Source organism: Tyto alba, unplaced genomic scaffold (assembly GCF_018691265.1).
Source record: "Tyto alba isolate M040663 unplaced genomic scaffold, T.alba_DEE_v4.0 Super-Scaffold_7, whole genome shotgun sequence".
NCBI lineage: Eukaryota > Metazoa > Chordata > Aves > Strigiformes > Tytonidae > Tyto > Tyto alba.
In genome coordinates this window covers 19,545,703-19,565,348 of record NW_024881328.1, presented here as the reverse complement: position 1 = coordinate 19,565,348, position 19,646 = coordinate 19,545,703, and the positions used below count along the sequence as shown (strand labels likewise).

Here is a 19,646-nt window from a genome sequence, read left to right as displayed (position 1 = left end):
GTGCTGACAGGTGACGAGGGGTCAAGCTGCTAATGAAGGTCTGCTCCACTGCGGCTGGAGGCTCGGAAGGCGGCTGCTCAAAAACCTCCTTCTTCCTCCAAGATGGTATATGGGCTGCTGCTTTCCAGGTTACTGCATGCACACATTCTTCCAAATCTGCCGTGAAGCTCCTACAGCGCTGGACTAAAACGAGGAAAGATGCCCCGAAAACCAGACTTTTGATTATGCATGAAACATCTTAGCAAAGGGAAAATCGTGCCTCCAGGTCAAAGCGAGGCGTGGATAGAAAGCAGGGTACCCCAGCACAAGCTCATCGTACAGATCTGCATCTCCAACAGACTCCCTTCAGCTACCCTCTGCAAGATGTGCATTTGTCAAAATTAATTTAGAATATGCAAGACTCGCTGGTTTGCCTCCCTGCTTACTCCGGCCTTTCACGCGTGTGTACACTGCAGCACTGCGATAGCTCCTCTCCTCTTCTGCAGTGCCATGTTACCCACGACCTGCCAAACTCTGTCTCCCTCGTGGTGCTACACGTGCGTGTGGGAGTAGAGCGCGGCGGGGATGCAGAGCCCCGCTGTCAGGCGAGCCCCAGGGCAGGTCCCCCCATCAGCTCCTGCCCCATCGCACCCCGGGACGTGCACATTGGACAACGGCAAGGCCCAAACACAGCCCTCCTCACTGACAGGCAGGTTTTTAGTGCGAATTGCCAGAAATCACTTCCATTTAACTAGATGCAGGCAAATGTGGTTTGGTATGTCTCCATTTTCCCAGTCTGATATTCTACTGCCTACTGTGGGGGCAGAGGGAAGGCCATAAGGAGGGCAGCTGCAAAAATCTGCATGTTTCCCTCTGAAGTAAGTGCATGCTAAATATACTTCGAGAGAGAGTTATTCTGAAATAGTAAATTAGAAGGCCTAAATAAGAAATTCCAAACAAAAGAAAAACCTTGGAATAGTAATGAGTAAGTAAATAGAAAATTACTGGGCACAAAGTAGAAAATAAGACCATTTTTATGGGCTATTTCTTTACTTTGCAAGAAAGAAGTCAAATTTTTTTAAAAATAATCATCTTCAACACAGAAAGATGTATCTAGTTTTAAAATATTTGCCTGCCACAATTGTTGCCATTTAAAAAAAAAAACAAAAAAACAACAAACCAGTAAACAAAATATTGTGACACAGAAAGAGAACACTTCTGCCCAGACAAAAGAATCAAATCAGCCTAAATACCATCCAACACTTACAAAACAAACAAACAAAAAAACCCAACCAGCCCCCTGCCCAAAACCCGAAGTCACTTCCCAAACCCAGATATTTGGGTTTGCCTGCCTAGAACCAAGCAGCCAACGCACCTGCCTTCCCGCGAGCATTTCCCTCTACTCAGTGGAAACGGTTTTAAATGTCATATTGCAGTTGGGACTCTTTCTCTGTATTTATATATATGGACATCTCGTGTACATTTGCTTTTGCAGGAGGGAGGGTTCATATAACCTAAAACAGCTTCTATCACTTTAATGTTTATTCTCAGAATACTGCTATTTATGACACTGCTTGTGAGAGTTGTGTGATTCAGTTATCAGCATAACTGAATTAATTTTCTTAAGGTCAGTTGTCTTCTGTGGATATTAGGGTTGAATAATATGGTAAGGGAGCCAGCAGGAGAATTTTCAGCATTTTGTTTTTTGTATATCCTCAGAATTCAGGTCTACTACTATTTTTTTTTTTTTTTTTTTTTAATCTCAATGACAGTATCTGGTAATCAATGGGAGCCAGATTTCATTAGAGAATTTTTGCTGTCCTACCAATTAATATCTCAGTAATTTTACAGTGGGTAGAAATAAACCTTTACCAACACTTTTCCTACACTGTTAATTCCTGCCGTCCTTTCTCAAAAAAGGCGTTCCAGAACTTAAGACAGGTTTGTAAATGTATTTTTATTATGTTGCAACAATCAAAATATATATGTACTACTGATTTTTTTCCCCAAATATTAAATGAAAACGTAATACATTTTTTCCCACGTTGTGTTCTTGAATGCTTTGGAACCTGTAAAGACCTTGACATAAAGAAACAGAAGCAACTGCACAATTAGAGACTGAAAGGTGTTACAGTGCTGCACTTACACTGCAAATGAAGTCAGATATCTCTGTTTAATCAAATATAGCCTCAACAGTCTCTGTTTTGTGAGTATTAGAAACAATAAACAAATATACACAAAGCATCACAAACAGTGAAATGGTTATTTAAATACAACTGTATCCAACATAGCAGCTAAACACTGGACAATGTTTGAGGTCATCAGCACATCCACGTGTTCTTCTAAATGACGTTTGGGGTCCTGAAATACAAAGGATGCCATGAGAGTAACGACTGGAACACATCTCTGAAGGATTTATTTTACTTCAGGTCTATTTAAGATAACTGTGAGTTAAGGAACACAGGCCAGCAATGCTCCTAAATTTTCCATTCTAACAAGACCAGACCTAGCAAATGACTGAATTTCCATTGATAAGATTTCATTAGTCCATACTATCACTCAGAGAAGTTGAGGATAGGTTTAGGAAGTAAATTTCTATCCAGCATATGAAGAGTAACCATGACAGCTGTGAGTTTTAGGGACAACACACAGTATGTAGAATTTACTATACATCTCACTAAGGCCAATATTTTAATCTTAGTTCTGTTACATTGCAATTTGTTTTCAGCTCTTTGTACAAAGGTGTGTTCTAATCCTGTAAAGACTCAAAAGCATGATCTAACATAGTTTTTGAATAGTTGTGTTGACTGCAAGAAAATTACCGTATTTAAACCCATAAAAAAAATTTAAAATGAACAATGCTATGTTCGAATGGTCTGAAAAATTGCACGTTAAGCTTGAACAGCGTTCTGAAAATACACATCCACACACACTATTACTCAATTGATGTGGGCATTTGTGGGCATCTGCAAAGAACAATAAGATTATTTCTGGTTGAAAACCACACTCATGCACTTCTTCAGTTTCAAAATTAAGATTAACTAATTATCTCCAAATACTGCAAAATTATCATGCATATTTAAAAAACATCTCTAAACTTTATTGTAGTATTATTGTAGCATTCTTGTGTGTAAAGCAATTAAAATATGGAAGACAATTGTGTGAGAATTTTAACTTCTTCAAAAAAGAACTATTGTCAAAATCTAATGAAGCCATCTAAGTTTACGTTAAAGCATACTAGAAAAATATGTGTAAGGTGTCCTAAAATACCTCAGAGATCATACAGTTCTTCAATAGTCTTCCTGTTTCCAGCAAATTATGTGACCTAATAGCATAATATCCCTATTGTAAGCAGCTGTTTGTTTACAAATGTTTTTATGTAAGTTGCATAAAAAACCCACATGGAAATTAATTAACTAAACCATTTTATAATTTAAAGAAAACAATTTTATCAGGAAAAAGATTTTTTTTCAAGATCTATATCAAAATAGTGTTTTTTTTTTTTTCCATATGCATAGTGATTTAAACAACTAGTAAATCTCAAGTTCTGTTTGAGATATCATAACCCTTAAAATACAACCCTTCTTACATGTTTTATTTTTTACCTATATTTATGTATGTGTAGGTGTGCATAAACTCCATTGTTCTGAATGCTACAGAAATACACGAGTGACTGAACAATAGTGCAGATGTGTTATGACATAGCTGCTAGAAGCTGACACTTAAGAGCAATCCAGAATCCTTTAAATTCTTCTACTGCTACCAGCAATACAGTAAATACTGGTTCTTTAAGGACACACTGGATATTTTTAAAGCTATTTCTTGTTTCCATCGCCCTGCTTGAATTTGAACACAACCTCTTACAAACTTGCTTTGCTCTCCTCTCCTTCACCAAAGCACATTTTTTCAACCTTCATGTTGAAATCAAATGTAGAAATAGTTTTCTGTCCTCTTAAGGACACTACATCCTGACATGGCAAAGGGATAGAATGGAGTGGGTGTTTTCAGTTTCAGCTGTGGTCCGAAACTGCCTTCCTTCAACAGCAATACAAAGCAACACAGCTTACTTGCATACATGTGTATTGGAGCACTGACAATGTGTTCATTAATTGAGGATAGGGGTGAGGTGGCTCTTTAGCCATGATAGTGTATAAACAACACTCCCACTTTTTCCAATAATTACTACTTTTTAAGAATCTCCACAGTTTTGACCTCTCTGACAGAGACTTGGATATCTTTATGCCTCTTTCTTGGAAAGAAGTTAAAAGAAAAAAGAAAAAGCAGAAAGAAAAATTAGCAAATCTCAACACTGCTTCTTAGCATGTAGTATAGACACATATAGAACATAACTTGCAGATATTCTACTGATTACCTGTAGTCAAACCCCTTGTTCCTTACACAACAATCTTCAACAAAAAGAAATTCATTATTTAGTTCTACATACAAGATATTATCAGCGCTCTAAAGTCACCTATGCACATGTAAAAAAATTAATATTTAGAATGAACGAAGCGTATCATTCCACCTTACTTTAATTCATCACACCTCACCTGCTTGCCAACATTTTTTATTGCCAGCTGTTCAGGTGTCATCTTATCTTCTTCTTCAACAGCCTGTGAAAGAAACAGAGAAAAGGTCAGTGTTTCAGATTTCATTTACTTTTTCCTCAAGCCACAAGATTCTCAAAATATAATTCTTTTTCTCAAAAAAAAAAAAAAGAAAAAAAAATCAAACAGCAACACATTTCAGAAAGTCAAAAGGAAAGGTACTTCAGCTTTTCAGCAGACGTGGTTTTAATTACTGAGTGTTAGTGCAAAAGATCAAGGCAAATACTCATGAATGGTTTTATTGTCAGACATTCACAAAACTGTCTTTAAGCAAAAATCTTAAACGAGTGGTATCAATATTTAACGATAGTTGAAGATAGTTAAACTAGTAAAGCAGAACCAAAAATAACGTTACGTACATTGTTTCAACTACTAGAGGTTTGATCTCAAATTTTTATACTGTTTAAAGTCACTTATTTTAATACATTTTTATAATGTTCTGTTGCCTTCAAACAGAGTGTCTTTATAAAGTAAATCCACTAACTTAACAAATAAATGTAATACTAAATTTTGTTTTTAAGAACTTTAGAAGTTAAAAAAATAGCACTCATCAAGAATGACTGACATGCTTACTCCTCATAGCGTGCTTGTTAAGATCTAGTATTTATAAAAAATATTTCTAAGTGTAAGCGCCAGTATTAAAACAGTACAAAACTGTGATTCCACTTTCTTGCAACACCAATAATAATTTCCTTACCTAAAAAGAACACTGAATTAAACTCTAGAATGTGTTCTCAATACTTAGTATCTATCTACTGGAATGATACAGATAAATAACCTTTACTCTGCTATACTGGTCAAGTAGTCTTTGACTAAAAGGAATAAAGAATACCATCCATTGCTTATTCTGATCCACAGGAATCTTATATTCTCTTCACTCAGTAAAAATACAAAATTGATGTGATTACTCACATTTGGAAGGAAAACATGTAATTAAACACTTTGCTAGTTTACAGCAAAAAGTCAGGTGCAAGGTCGGAAGAGCTAATAGACAACTTCACATGAAAATGATACATAGCTGATTAATAAGAAACACAGTCTCCACAACGCCATTAAAGCCACACTTGAGCCTTATTTAACTAAATCCCAAGAAACTCTCTGCTGAAAACAGATTATACAAATCAAATAACCAAGGTCCAAAAGAGTTCCTGCAACAATTGTTTTGTTCTTTTAGTCTAGTCCTTTAGAAGTCATTCTGAGTAAAGCTTGTGATAACCAACTTCTGAAATTAAATAATACATTTCTTCATTTCCTAAACACAGCTACAGTTGTACTGTTGTTATGAGATATGAATACCTTGTTATAATTCTTAGCTAATTCTAACATCTCCTTCACTACTGTTTCATTGAGTTTGCAATGTTCACTGTAGTCCTGAAGTGTCAAACCTTCCATCCAACTCTTCTTATGCAAATTTAGCAACATCTGCAAAACAAAACCTTTTTAGAAAATTAATTGTAAAATACATTCATAATACTATGAAAATCTCTTTGACAGAAAACTAATTCATAATAGCAAGTAATTTTAAAATTGTTGGTCTTACAATGTTTAAATACAGGAAATATAATATCAACTATGCTAGAGCAGATGACAGATTTTGCATCAGTTTTTAAAGGTCAAACTTCTTGAACCCTAATTAAGAAAATAAGGCATGGAAGCAGGACCACACTTCCTTTGAAAAGAATACTTAGGTTTGTCTTCTGTAATTTTTCATTTTTGCTGTAGGGCGAGAATGCACAACTGCACTGTAGGAGAACCAACAGACAGGTGAATATTTTAGCTGCCAAATACGGAATGGTTGAAGCTTCTGGACTCTGACAAAGTCAAAAGATATTTTAATGTTTAGATTAAATGTATGAAGCAGTTATTTAGGCTTCATTGGTTATCCTGAACTGTATGCAAGCAGCTGCCACAGTTGTGATGAAGTGACCAAAGCATGACTTGTGTTTGTCCTCATATGAAGTAAACAGCCCTAAAAACAACACGATAAAGCGCTGCAGAGTTTTGATGGTGATAAACACAGGGACTATTAGAAATACCTTAAGTATTTTACTTGGTGTTCTTGAAAGAGTGAAGGAATAGCTACAAAGGCAATTTCTTGATTTTAATGGAAAAATAAAGTGTATTTTGTGGATCTTCTGCACACTTGAGGACTGTAGGGAAGACCCTTTCAGCAAACACTTTCAGCTTGCCTTCAATTTGCAAATATTTACTACATCTCTGAGAATCTATAAACCCTGTAATTACTATCACCTGAACAAAAGTGCCTGTTTTGTCCTATGTACAGCTTCCAAAGAAACTTGGCTTTGGAACATATGAACCGAGTGGAAAGTTTTGTGTCTTAATTTGCATTAGCAAGACCTTAGTTGCTGACAGAAAGAATTGTAAGCAAACTGCATATGGACAGTTTAGCTAGGTTACCTGGATTTTAAAATTATGGTTTAGTGTAATGGACTCCTCATCTAATACATGAAGTATGTTCTCTTCTTACTACAGATGAAGGTAGCAGATCACCCACCACCTCCACGAGAGGGGTTTGAGATATGTATGACCCTGTCCTATAAAAGATGTGTGGAGATAGTTGCTGCCTCACAGATTAAAGTTCCCATAACTCAGTCAAGATTATTCTACTTCTTGCAAAGGTAATAATTTACATATGTAAAGCCATTAAAGAAAATACACACTTGGAACTCCAGAAGAGACTGGATTGGCCACACTGTTGTATTTGAATGGGAACAATAACCTCTGGAAGCTTCATAGACATTTCCCAAGAGAGCTGGTTTTGTTGAATCAGTTGCTCTTTTCAGTAACAGTGAAGTCTTGAAAGTCTGCTACTGTCCTAAAAACGGTTATGCATTTCACAAATTCTTTTAAACTCCCTGATTCGCATGCATATTCTTCCATTATTCAATTTTTAAAAAATGTATTACTTCTGCCCCTCTAAAAGTCAGAATTAAGTGAGAAAACTATTCTGACCATTTCATCATAAACTCCAACTCTGATATCAATTTATAACCTTCAAAAGGCATGAACATACATTGGCATAACTGAGGACAGAATCTATTTTTTCCAGAATTAACTGCTGTAGGTAAGTAAGTTTTTTTCTTTTTTCTGTTTGTTTTCCTAGGTGAGATTGTCAAACTAGATTTTACTTGTAACTGAAGAAGTATGACACAAAAGTAACTGACAATATTTGTTGTCAGTAACTGAACAATATTTTTTCTGTAAATGCAGGACGTCACTACTTCCTGATATTCAGTGAAGTCTTGGGCAGCTCCATTTATACCAACTGGAAGCACCTTCTGTCAAAGCGATTATAGCCAATAAAAATCAGAGATTCCTTGGTTATACAAGTCCATCTTGGAAAATGTGGTCTTCTAGCTTCAGGAATTCCAGCCTACAAAAACCTAAGGCAGCTAGTATGTCTTTTAGCTTCATCACTGAAAACCTGAAACTTTGCACAAATCTGTTAAGTGCAGAGAACAGCATAAGGACTTCCCATAAAACATGTGGACAAAAATGCTGTCAAACTATTTATATGAATATTAGAATGCAGTTTTGGAAGGTTTGTTTCATCATCATGACTACACACCTAAGTGCTTTCTGAAAGGGAAGCCATCTACTCCAGGAGAGTTAAAACACCTACTGAAAGTATCAGCAGTTGAAATTAGAACATTGCCACAAATCTTAAATAGTTTGTATAATGTTCTTTGTCCTCTGAATAAACGCTAAAACAATACCTTCTGTTCTAGTTCATTCTTCCTGTAGTTGATGGTGATGGAATAGTAATGTCTGTTTAGTCCATGAATTAGTGCCTGTAAAATTCAGGGAAAAGTCTGCTTAATTACCCACCACTGAAATGAGTAAGTATGAGAGGGGAAGAGTTAATTTAAATACAGCCATCTTCAAACATCACTCAAATAAAAGAAAATCTACAAAGAAACAAATACGCAGAGACTGCAAGTAAGCATCAAGTAAATATACCTGTTCCTATTTCTCTTTCAGGGTTCGTTAACTGACAGTTACATTTTCTGTTTCTAAACCATGGATTTTTTTCACACAGTAAAAACTATCATAAGAAAAAGTGGTGACTGCCTGCAAACATTTGACCGATCCATATGCACAAACATATTTCTCTCAAATCCTTCCTCTCTCAATAAATTCAGTTATCACTTCTATTAAAATGTAAGGTTCTTTCTGTTACAAACAAGAGAGTGTTGGCTATCTATTTATTTACAACCACTGCCAACACTTCCAAGTTCATTCTTCAAGGTACAATACAAAGAGAGTAGCTGAAGCAGTGAGTAAACACATCAGGTATCAGTTAGACTGTGCATCAAATGAACCTTGGATAGTAAAGCTAATTTTCTTTTTAAACTTTAAATGGAAAAAAGCCCCTCATTATAATTATGCCCTTTTCAAATTTGTCCTTAAATCTGTATGTCACGATCTTTTCATTTACTTGATTATCTGACATAATGATACATATATCAATATATAGATGTCATTTTGACATGTATCTTCTCTTTTGCTCATGTGCATTACATAACTTCTTTTTGACATTTATGATTTAAGGGTGAGTTGGATTAATGCTTGGGGGGTGCAGGGGGATTAAAATTCTAAAATCCTCATCACAAGTTAAATACTCTATTTTTCAAATAAAATTTTACGTATGAAGTATACACTTAGAAATGAGAGATGATAAATCATACAGAAATAGTGGTAAATATTTCTCATGTTCCAATCATTCCATCTATTTATGTTTAAATATATTCCTTAGTGCTATACAGAATGAATGTGTATTTACATCTTATGCAACTTAATATTTCAGCATTCTAAAATTATCTGTATGAAAGCTGAAAATATTCTCATACATACAATTTAAACAGATTTCTTTTGCATGCGCATATACAAAAATACAAAACTACTTGAACAGTTACATTTATGAGAACCGTTACAGATAACCATCACTTGTGCCATTTATAATTAAAATTGTAAAATAAATGTTCTATCATCCATAAAGTAATTAATGATTGAAACTATTAGCAATAAGTAGTTTCCACTGCCATTTTCTTATCTCATTCAAAATGACTGCATATGACGTTTTGCAGTTTGTGTTTAAACTGAGTTGTAGATACTGAGGGAGTTTTCTAAAGCTCCTAAAAACTGACTAATATCTTTTTGCCTTCCCCCACTATCCTCTCTCTCTTTCCTCTCCCCTTCCAAAACCACTCCTTTAAAGAATGAACCAATGTAAAAGGTAAACAACTGTTCCACTCCAAACCTACAGTAGTTGTAGTCTAGCCACTACAACAGGTTAAAATAAAACCCATAAACCACTTCAAAGCAAAGCTTGTTCTTCATGTGCTTTGTTTCAAATGGAAACCATCATTCCAACAAGTCTTACAAATCAGATGTATGAAGAGCAAGTAAAACCAGCTATTGATAAGGGAACACAATAAAAACCACAAAAAGGGAATGAAGCCAAGCCACATACCATTCTTACTCCTGAGATTTTAAGGTATGTCATAAAATCCCTGCTTGTAGCCCAGCTGAAATCAATATTAAGTTTGCCACGGACCTCAACTGGGCCAGAATTTTATTCACAAACTTAGAATAAAAGTGAAACAATACTGCAAGAGCCCTTGAAGTTTTAAGAACAGAGTATCATTTTAAACCACGATTTTTAGCTTAACAGTGACATTTGCAACAGCTCACTGCCAACTTGCAAAAACACAACACAAACAAAAAATACCCACTCTAACAACAGAAACTCAAAACTCCCATGGCCAAAATATGCCATGCTGTAGGGACAGCAATCTTAAAATAATGAAGTTGAACAATACTACAGGGGTTTTACAAGGGAGGTCATTACACACAGTCCAGAAAAGCCCAGTTAGAAAAGCCCCGAAACATGCAAGCATGGGCTTGCCTATATCCAATCAAGAGTATGATAATTATTTCATTCTCATTATTGTTTACAGTTTTTACCAACTCAAAAATCAAAAGTAAAACACAACAACCTCCTGAGGCAGACTCTTTAATTGTCTGATTTTTCTGGCTAGTGTTTTTAGAAATAAAGGGTTTCAATGCATTAGTAATAAAAAGAAAAATAGGTGCATGGTGATCTAGTAACTCCCAAAGGACGGCTCCATTACAGCAGAAGTTTGGCCCTTGTTTCAGTTATACCTTGACTAGTGTACGGACTTTTTCTTGGATGTTTATCTTGCAAATGTTACTTTTATTCTTCAAGTAACACATCAAAAGATCAGGAAATAGGTTTTATGGTTGCAAGTACACCTGATTTTTAGAAGGTATAGTAAGGGAAAAAAGTTTTCTGGAGAGAAAAAAGGAAACATTGAGGCAGAAGAATGATACAGATAAAAGCATCAACTCCACAGGATACTTGTTTCAGGACAGAAGCTATTTCTCAAAACAAAGGTTTACTTTGTTGAAGACCAACATTTTTGTCTTCCTAGTGAAAGTCAACTTCAGAAATCAAACTCTGAATATCTAAGTTTCACAAATGCTTGCAAAGAAACATAAGACAACATACTCAAAAGAAACTGTATAGTTCAAGCTAATCAAGCATCCTATTTATCCACTGAATTTCCTACTCCACAATTTTTTCAGCAAATTACTGCATTATATAAAAATCAGAGATTAATTATTTCAGACACAATACAAGGTTAAATCTAGATTAAACAAGAACCTATATAAGAATACAGTAGAAAGACAGGATTATTAATGAAGAGGGAACTTTTTTCATTATTTGCTTCAGAATAATTTATCTTTAGGAAAGCTGAGATGTTAATTAGCAATAGTTTTTAAATTGCAGTACTGAAAACAGTACCTATCTTGCATCATATTACATCAATTGTCACTTTTAAAAGTTGATATTTCCATAAATCTGTACTTTCACCTTTCCAGTACATACTTACACATGAATTTACACTTCAGTAGCTAATTTAGGGCTCAGTTTTAAACCCTTCACATATATAGCTCCACTAATGAATCGCATAAATTATAAATACATGCAGAGAAATGCTATAGAGAGAACAATAAACAGTTCATAGCTTAGCTACCTTTCCCCAAAAATGCTGAATAAATCTTGCAGTTTACCGGACTATCAACACTGGCTTTACCTGGATGGATGGCTTGTTTAAGTGACCCAGATTTGAAGTTGTTTGTCTTGGTTCATGTCCCAAGACCATCATATTAGCATTGATCAATCTGAAGGCATCAATAACAACCTGTAAAAACAAGATGTCAAGTCAATTCTTTTTAGAAAATGCAACTAATAGTGCCAAGCAACAGTGGACAGGCACAATCAACTCTCATCTGTTTTTGGCCTTTATCCAGAAAATCATTTAATTATAATATTAATAAAAAAGAGCCTCCTGCTGGCTATGCTATCAGCACACTACACTACCTTGTATTGTAAGGTGACACCAATTATTACCTTTTCCATGGAGCTGTAAGTTCTATATAAATGATATCATCATATAACATTGAATTTTTATGTACGCTTACTCTAAGCTTCAAAGGTATGCATATGTTTGTCACCTAAATCTTATCCAATCACAATGAATGACAGAGAGAGACTAAAACTGAAAGTGAGCACAAGCTAAGGGACTGAGTCTAAAGCCCAGTCCTGTCACATCAATTATACTACCACAATACTTGAAATGACAACAAAATTATAGCCAGCAAGGAACTTGCCCCATGTATTCCCTTCTAGTCAGATGCTTTTTGCTTCTTGTGACTACAAAAGGGTCTATAAACTGTCTGATAGATTAAAAAGTCCTTGTCAGTGTCATGCTCAGGAGTGAAAAATAGAGTAAAAGAAAACCAAGGTCATTTATGATTTAAAGGTACATGGTAGGTAGTATTCAGTGCTATTTCAATGGAAATAAAGTAAAGTAAAACCATTACTGATTTTCAATCTGTCCTGTGCTGAATTTGTCTGTGAAAATCTTTGGAAATAGGACTTCATGGCCCCATACAATAAAACCCACACCCCTATCCAACACCTGCGTGAGGTGAGACAGAACTGAGAACATACCAACAATACACTCAAACCCACCCTTACTGGGTACTCGAAATTACGGATTCGTAATTGCAAAATAAGATTTCTTGTTTAGGCCCCAGTCTTTTAAGTGGACCAATGCACGTACAGCCTTGTACGTCCACAGAAGTAGTACCAGGCATATACTGCAGGCATCTTGTCTGCATATGTTTGAAGAGTTAATCTAGTTCATTAAGCCAAATAATTCAAATCTCCTTTTAACAACTTCTTTCCAATCATTTTTATTCTTTTCCTCTCCATACTATGAGTTGGACAACAACAGATGCACTTACATGGCTGCTTTAGTATTTTGAGGAATTAGACCCAAACCAAACCTTTTATGTTGAACAAACAAGAAATTGATCCCTGTCACTGAAAGTCTGCAGAGAAAGCAACATCTAGTCTCCCACAATGTTCTAGCATTTTCCTCTTCATTTACACAAATATTCATAACTAAATACACATGCAATTTATTAGGAGTCATTCATGTGGAAATGAAAAGAATTGGCAAGTATTTATAACAAAAAAAAAAATTAAAAAAATCAAAGTATAAACTGAAAAAGCCTAATAACTTATCACCTGTTGTATTTACTTTTGAGACCCAGCAATTTTAGTCGTGTTGGGTGACTAAGTGCCACTAATGGCTATTGCCTGGACTCTCAGCTGACTGCCACGTCTTAAAATTGCATGCAAAAAACATACAGAAAAAAATCTTCTTTATTAAAAACATTAGGTTGTGACCCAATTGAAGTGAATTAACAGTGACAATTTTTTATTAACAATACTAAAACTAAAACACAATTCAGGTTTAATATGCAGCAGAAGCATGCTATCTGATACTAATGCTACAAAATGGAACTGTATTTTTAAAAAATTAATTCTCAAAAAGATCTGACACAGTTTCTATATACCCATACATTCTTTGTGGTAACATACAAAATAATTGCATTTTTTCCTTTTTTATCACTATCAGATTTTTCTCTATCTCAAAACACTTGTGACAAGCTTTTGTATATATCTCTGTTCATTTTAACCAGATGCTCTAATTTATGAACACCTGGAAATGCCCAACCATAACAAACAGGCAGTATAAATTAAAAAGTCAGGCAAAGGAAAAAAATTCCACAACACATGTTCTCCAGAGACTTGGTAGATAAGGGGAAAAAAAGCCCAAGCAAGTAAAAATTTACCATGAGGAGCAAGAAACATGAATCTGGCAGTATATTGTAATCACAAGGAGCTGCTTTATAACTTACTAACAGCCACACTTCTAGATTTGAGTTTAACTGAGAACTTCACTAGACAGTATAAAGCTTATCCAAGAATGAATGGCATTGGCCAGCATGGATTTGTTTTGGGACTTGAGTCATGTAAAGTAATATTTCTGAGTGATAATGAATATTACTCTAGCATCTTAATTCTGACCAGAAGTTTTCGTTATGTTTCAGGTACTACCTGTGTGGGAAAGCACTGCCTGCTCTAACTGTCCTCCTGAAGGAATGAAATGCAAGTATTTCCCAAGTAGAACAAATATCAATCTACCAGGAATTGGTGTGAAATATTAAAGTCACAAATATTAGCTTTAGAAAGGGATAAAACGGCAATTTCTACAGCACGGTACAAAAAGTATGCATGTGAATTATATTTCTTGTCTCAGTTGCACTGTGACGACCAATGGTAACTAAATACTTTAACTACACGAAGATTAAAGGAATTTGCTGCTATCACTATAGCAACCATCTTAAAGCAACTAACATGCTCAACAACCTGGAGGCTAAATTTAGACCTAATACGCAATAAAAACATAAATACAACAATAAATCCTACATATTAATTTCTATGAAATAATTGCTTTTTTCACAGTGAGCACAAAACAGTCCCTTCTTTAGAGGATTATATCAAAACAAATTGACTCATTAATGTCCAGTGTACTAATGAGCAACGGGTGAAGTAGGTGTTAATTATGCCACAGTAAGATTCAAGAAAAAAGCCCCGGTGACCACTTGGAGGTGTGTACAAGCTGAAGTCTCCTCTATGTTTGTCTATTTTGAATTACAGCATGATGCAATCAGATGACAGCAACATGGTCACCCCATATTCTACAATGGAAACTTTAGACACACTATTTTTAACAAAGAACCTCTAAGAATTAATTAAAGCAGCACAAAAACCCACTCAGTTATTTAAATTTTTGTTGTAAGAGGTCAGTATTTCTCATCCAAAAATTTTAAGCTTTCATTATACTTCAATTATCTAATGCAGCATGCACTGTTTTAGTAAAAAACAGTTTCCAAGCTTCATGCTAAATTCCCTTTCTGTAAAGAATTAACAAAGTTAAACAAAAGTCTATGCCATTGGGATATTTCCCAGCAATATGAAGGTAGAATTTTTTTTTTTTAAATGCACTTCCACAGTGTAACTCTTTCACCACTCTGACCATTTAATTTTTCCTAGTATAAGTGTCTTCAGACTTTTCAGAGGTCATTTCAACAGCAGACAGCTTATAACAAAACCATTAGCAGTTTGGCTAGCTTAAGGAAACCTCTTACTTTCCTTTTTTGTTTATTATCACTGCATGAATCTGCAGCATATGAGAGTTTATAATTTCTCAGGCTTGTTAAATTCATGTTAAAGGTCTGTTTTCTTGTTGAATAAATTTTGTTCATATAATGCTGCCTATTTCATATACTGAGTCTTTAATAGCACCTTTGGTCTATGCGCAACTCACAGATCAAAACAGAGGACTAAAATAGGGGTTGATGATGCTATTTACATGTGTGATTCCTGCTGTCTTCTTGTTAGTAGCTTTAATATAATAGAAGACCTTGTCTGTTTTGTAATTAACACATCTTTACTGGAGAGATATTTGGAAGTGATTGCTGTGAATATACTGGTTAGTAAAATAAACACAATCACACACCACTTTCTGTTATCAGACAAATTTGTGAATTGTACACATTATACTCCAGATCAACAAACTGTGATATAACAGCCAAGTAGAAGACACATTTATATAACCCTTTATTTTTCTGAAAATATGTATTCAATCTGACCTTGCAAATATAATTAGCTTGTGGGATGTGTGGATTTCAGTACCATGGATGCTTTACTAATTGCAGCTCTTGGAAATAGATACTAAATATTTGGAAGCTGCCAATACAAAATAAAAACTGCATCTTTTTGTACATCTGTCTTAGCTTCAAAAAGCATAATAATCTAAAAAACAATAACTATGCTGAATTTTTTAAGCTTTTCCCCAGGGTCAACAACCCATAGTAGAACCCGCATAACATTTTTAGAAATGAAATTTACAATTAACTTCAGTGTACTTAATAAATTTGATAATAGCTATAATTGATATGACTCATAGTTATTCACAATCTAAGACAAGCACTGGACTCCTCAAATTGCAACTAGATAAAAATATGGCCTTTTATAGTGCATAGTTAATAAAAATAATGGTTTGATTAAAATTTAGGATGCTTAGTAGCCAGGCTTATTTTACCTTCCTCAGAGTGTGAATGAGATACATAGATACATATATATATATATATATCACCAATTCTCTAAGAGCCTTCATAACTTTGTGGGGTGTTTTTTACCAAAAAGGAATTTAAGAGAATTTCAGGAGTACCTTTACACACTTGATTCATAATCCCTCCAATGTCAAATCTACAAAAAATATTGCAACAGTCCCATTTTGCAAGACCCACTATATTTTAATGGTAAACTTCAGTTAGAAATAAGTCACCTTTTTTTGTTTAAAAAAAAAAAAAAAATCGATATTTTTTCCCACTGAAGAATATATGACATATGGTGACTGTCTTTAAAAAAGTATTGTGTCCTTGGAATTCAAATAGCAATCTATTGTTTATGCCATATGCTTATGAACAAACATACCAGTGCTTAAAGACAACTCTGCAAAGGATATAATGTGGTTATGCCAGGTGTGGAAAAAGAAGTAATGTCCCATCTAAAATCTCTCTTATCACCTGCAACTGACCTGTTATCAACTGCTTAGTTTGTATCTAGATTCTTTAAAAATGAAATGGAACATGTGACCTGAGAAGTGCAGCTTGGGTTTATGACCATTTCGTTATTTATGCTGCCATGCACTGTTAGACAACTACAAGTGAAGAACATCTTCTGTCCCCTGTAAGCCCACAACATAAAAAATTCAAAGTAATCTTACTTTTTATGCCATTTCCAATGAAAAGCACTAAGAACTGAAACTGACTCATGCCAAATGCATATCACTGAATTGCTGTGATTGTGAGTTTGAAGTTTGCAACATGGAAATTATTTATAAAATGTCAATTTTAGCTCTGGAAAATATATTCCTAGGAGTACGTGCATTTTCCCTGACTATCCTTAGAGAATTGCTTACTTGTGGTCAGATCCACACTACAACTTCAATATCCATACTGGGAGGGGAGAGAACTACAGTATAATACATTTATCTTGACAAGTGAGGGCACGCATCCATAACTCCCAAGTAGCAAAGACACAAGTTTTAAAGCTATATGCTTTAATGAAGATAAATGGACTATTCTACATCCACCACGGCAAAAGGAAATTAAACATTTAATACTCTTCAACAAAAAGTCTTCTTGGAACTTTTTTTGTTTTAAAGAAGGGCATGAACTGAAGTAACCTATGTAAATGGTTTAGTAGGTAAACATACATTACTTAATTAAATCACAGCAAGTCCAAAGGATGTTGCATAACAAATTTTAGAACAGCCGCATCGGTATTAATAGTTTTGGCATCCCATTAAAAACATCAGGAAGTAAAATATGCAAAAGATGTTATTCTGAATATGTGCAACTACTATAAAAAGTGCTGACTTTCAAACAAAACTGTAACAAGACAGCGGTATGCTGGCAGTAAAACAGTTTAATACTTTCTAGTTTATGCTTAGGTTTAGAAAAGCACATTCTGAACCAAAACCACTGAGTGGCCTATGCTGTAGTGCAGATGTAATTCATCTCTTACAAATGCAATTCTTCAGGAAAAAGAGCACAAACCCAGCACAAACATATCTACTTATTTATTCTCCAAATCAAGCTCCTATCAAAACTTGGTTCTCGCCTAGAACAAATTACGATGCTTCTGTCACTGATATGCACGTTACTGCACCAAATGCTCTGTTCAGTCAATGTTAAGAAATACCACAGAACTGTAAGAGCATCTAAATGTATTAGACGCTGTACAAAATATACGGAAATGTACCCTTGAAATTTCAACCAAAATTATACATTGTAAAGTTTTCTTCTCTATTTTAGAATTTTTCCCTTTAAAATAGAGAAGTGTTAACAAGTCCAGATCCAATAATGAAAATTGTTCCAGGTAAAAAAGATTCTGACAAAATTGTAGGTATCACATGCTTTAAAATATATTTTCTTGTAAAATATTATCTGCATAATAGTTCATAATAAATAGACACCTCTTCAAAGCAGCAGTGACAATACAGTCAATTTATTGCTTTGTTTAGTTGTTTTTAAGTAATACTTCCAAGCTGTACCCTAATGAATATTGAATACACTTCTGCATAGGGAAAATTTATTAAGGTAAAGGTTACTAAGACAAGTGCATGAAGTGAGGCAGGAGAGTTGTGTATATAAAGAAAATCTTATTAGGTAGGGTCCAATCTTCTTAAGAATTAAGTTTGTGAGAACTTTAACGGGCTATTTTAAATTTCAGATTTAAGGCATTACACTAGTGTCCCCACACGTCTCATTTGAAGGACTGCTTTTTTCTGCCTTCTTTAAAAACAGTCACATTCTCTTCCAATCCTGTGGTTAATTCGAACAAACAAGGGAAAAGGACAGGTTCAAAGCAAAAATAGCACTCTGACGAAAGAGTGGAGGTCTGAAAACACGCAATCTTTCTGAAAACTAGTATAAGACTTATGTTCAGCTGAAGAATATTCTTGAGGCTAGATGATAATTCCAAAATTCAGAACAGTAATTGTTAAATCTGTCTGCTTTTGGTTTCACTCTTTTAGATTACCAAGTAATTACCAAATTTTAAAAACATTCACGTACTTATTTGACTTGGTAAATTGGGAGGATTTTTAACACAAAAACTGTCTCAGAAGAGGTGTTTAGGTGCCTTTCTGCACATAAGTCACCAAGCTGAGATAGTGAATAGAAAATTCAATCTAAACTGGAACATAGAAGTAGCAGAAGAGATCAAAACTATTTGTAAACTGCTAACGTTAAGGTCAGTACTCAACAAAATGACCATCTATTACTCTGAAGAGTTAAAAACTGAAGTAAGGTATTAACAAAACCATATTACTTGTATACACAACTAATTACATAAGGGTTGTTGTTCAGATTTAGAAGTACCAATAGGCAAAAAAAGAGGAAGAGGAGTGTTTAACGGAAGAGGTCACCAGAACAGGTCATAAAGCAAATGAAAATCAAAGCTCTGTTCAACCATATGATCTGTTGGTTTCACAGTGGCATTTTATTCTATACCATTTTTCAAAATGGACAAAATCTCATTAGCACAATAAGAATTAAAACCATGCTTGAATACTACAAAATTTCAAAGCACAGTATTTGAGTCACTCACCACACTTACAATAAGCACAGAATGCTTTATCATTCTAAAAAGAAATGCGATTATTTAAATATATCATTTTTCTTTGTTAACAGCTCAAAAGGACTTTGAGACCTTCACCTTGCTCAAGATGACCTTGGCTTTGGAGAGACACAACTTTGCTATGGATCTCCAGCAGCAACTCAGCTAAGCTCTCTTCTCCTCAGCTCTTCATTTGTACAAGGAGGATAAAACCAGCACCTTTCTCTCTCTCTCTCTCTCTCTCTCTCCAGATAATAGGTATTTTAAGACAAATAATATATTTAAAAAACAAACAAACAAAAAACCCAAAACAAAACAAATAAAAAACCCATATCATATAACTGTCCCTCTTTGGGATTTCTAGGAGCATGATAAGAATAAATTTTTTCACACTTTAAAAATGA

At 34.6% G+C, this 19,646-nt stretch overlaps 1 protein-coding gene across 1 annotated transcript in view; it reads right to left on the bottom strand.

Moving 5' to 3' along the window:
* Positions 1 to 1,917: 1,917 nt before the first annotated feature.
* The window catches only part of PSMD14 (proteasome 26S subunit, non-ATPase 14), a 48,522-nt gene continuing 30,793 nt past the window's right edge, over positions 1,918 to 19,646 (bottom strand). Inside the window, exons 8-12 of the mRNA XM_042784169.1 lie at positions 11,729 to 11,836; positions 8,324 to 8,398; positions 5,883 to 6,008; positions 4,530 to 4,592; positions 1,918 to 2,340 (exon numbers count right to left, since the gene is read on the bottom strand). Coding sequence (XP_042640103.1) covers positions 2,242 to 2,340; positions 4,530 to 4,592; positions 5,883 to 6,008; positions 8,324 to 8,398; positions 11,729 to 11,836 — 471 coding nt within the window. The 3' untranslated portion in view covers positions 1,918 to 2,241. The remainder of the gene's footprint in view (positions 2,341 to 4,529; positions 4,593 to 5,882; positions 6,009 to 8,323; positions 8,399 to 11,728; positions 11,837 to 19,646) is intronic.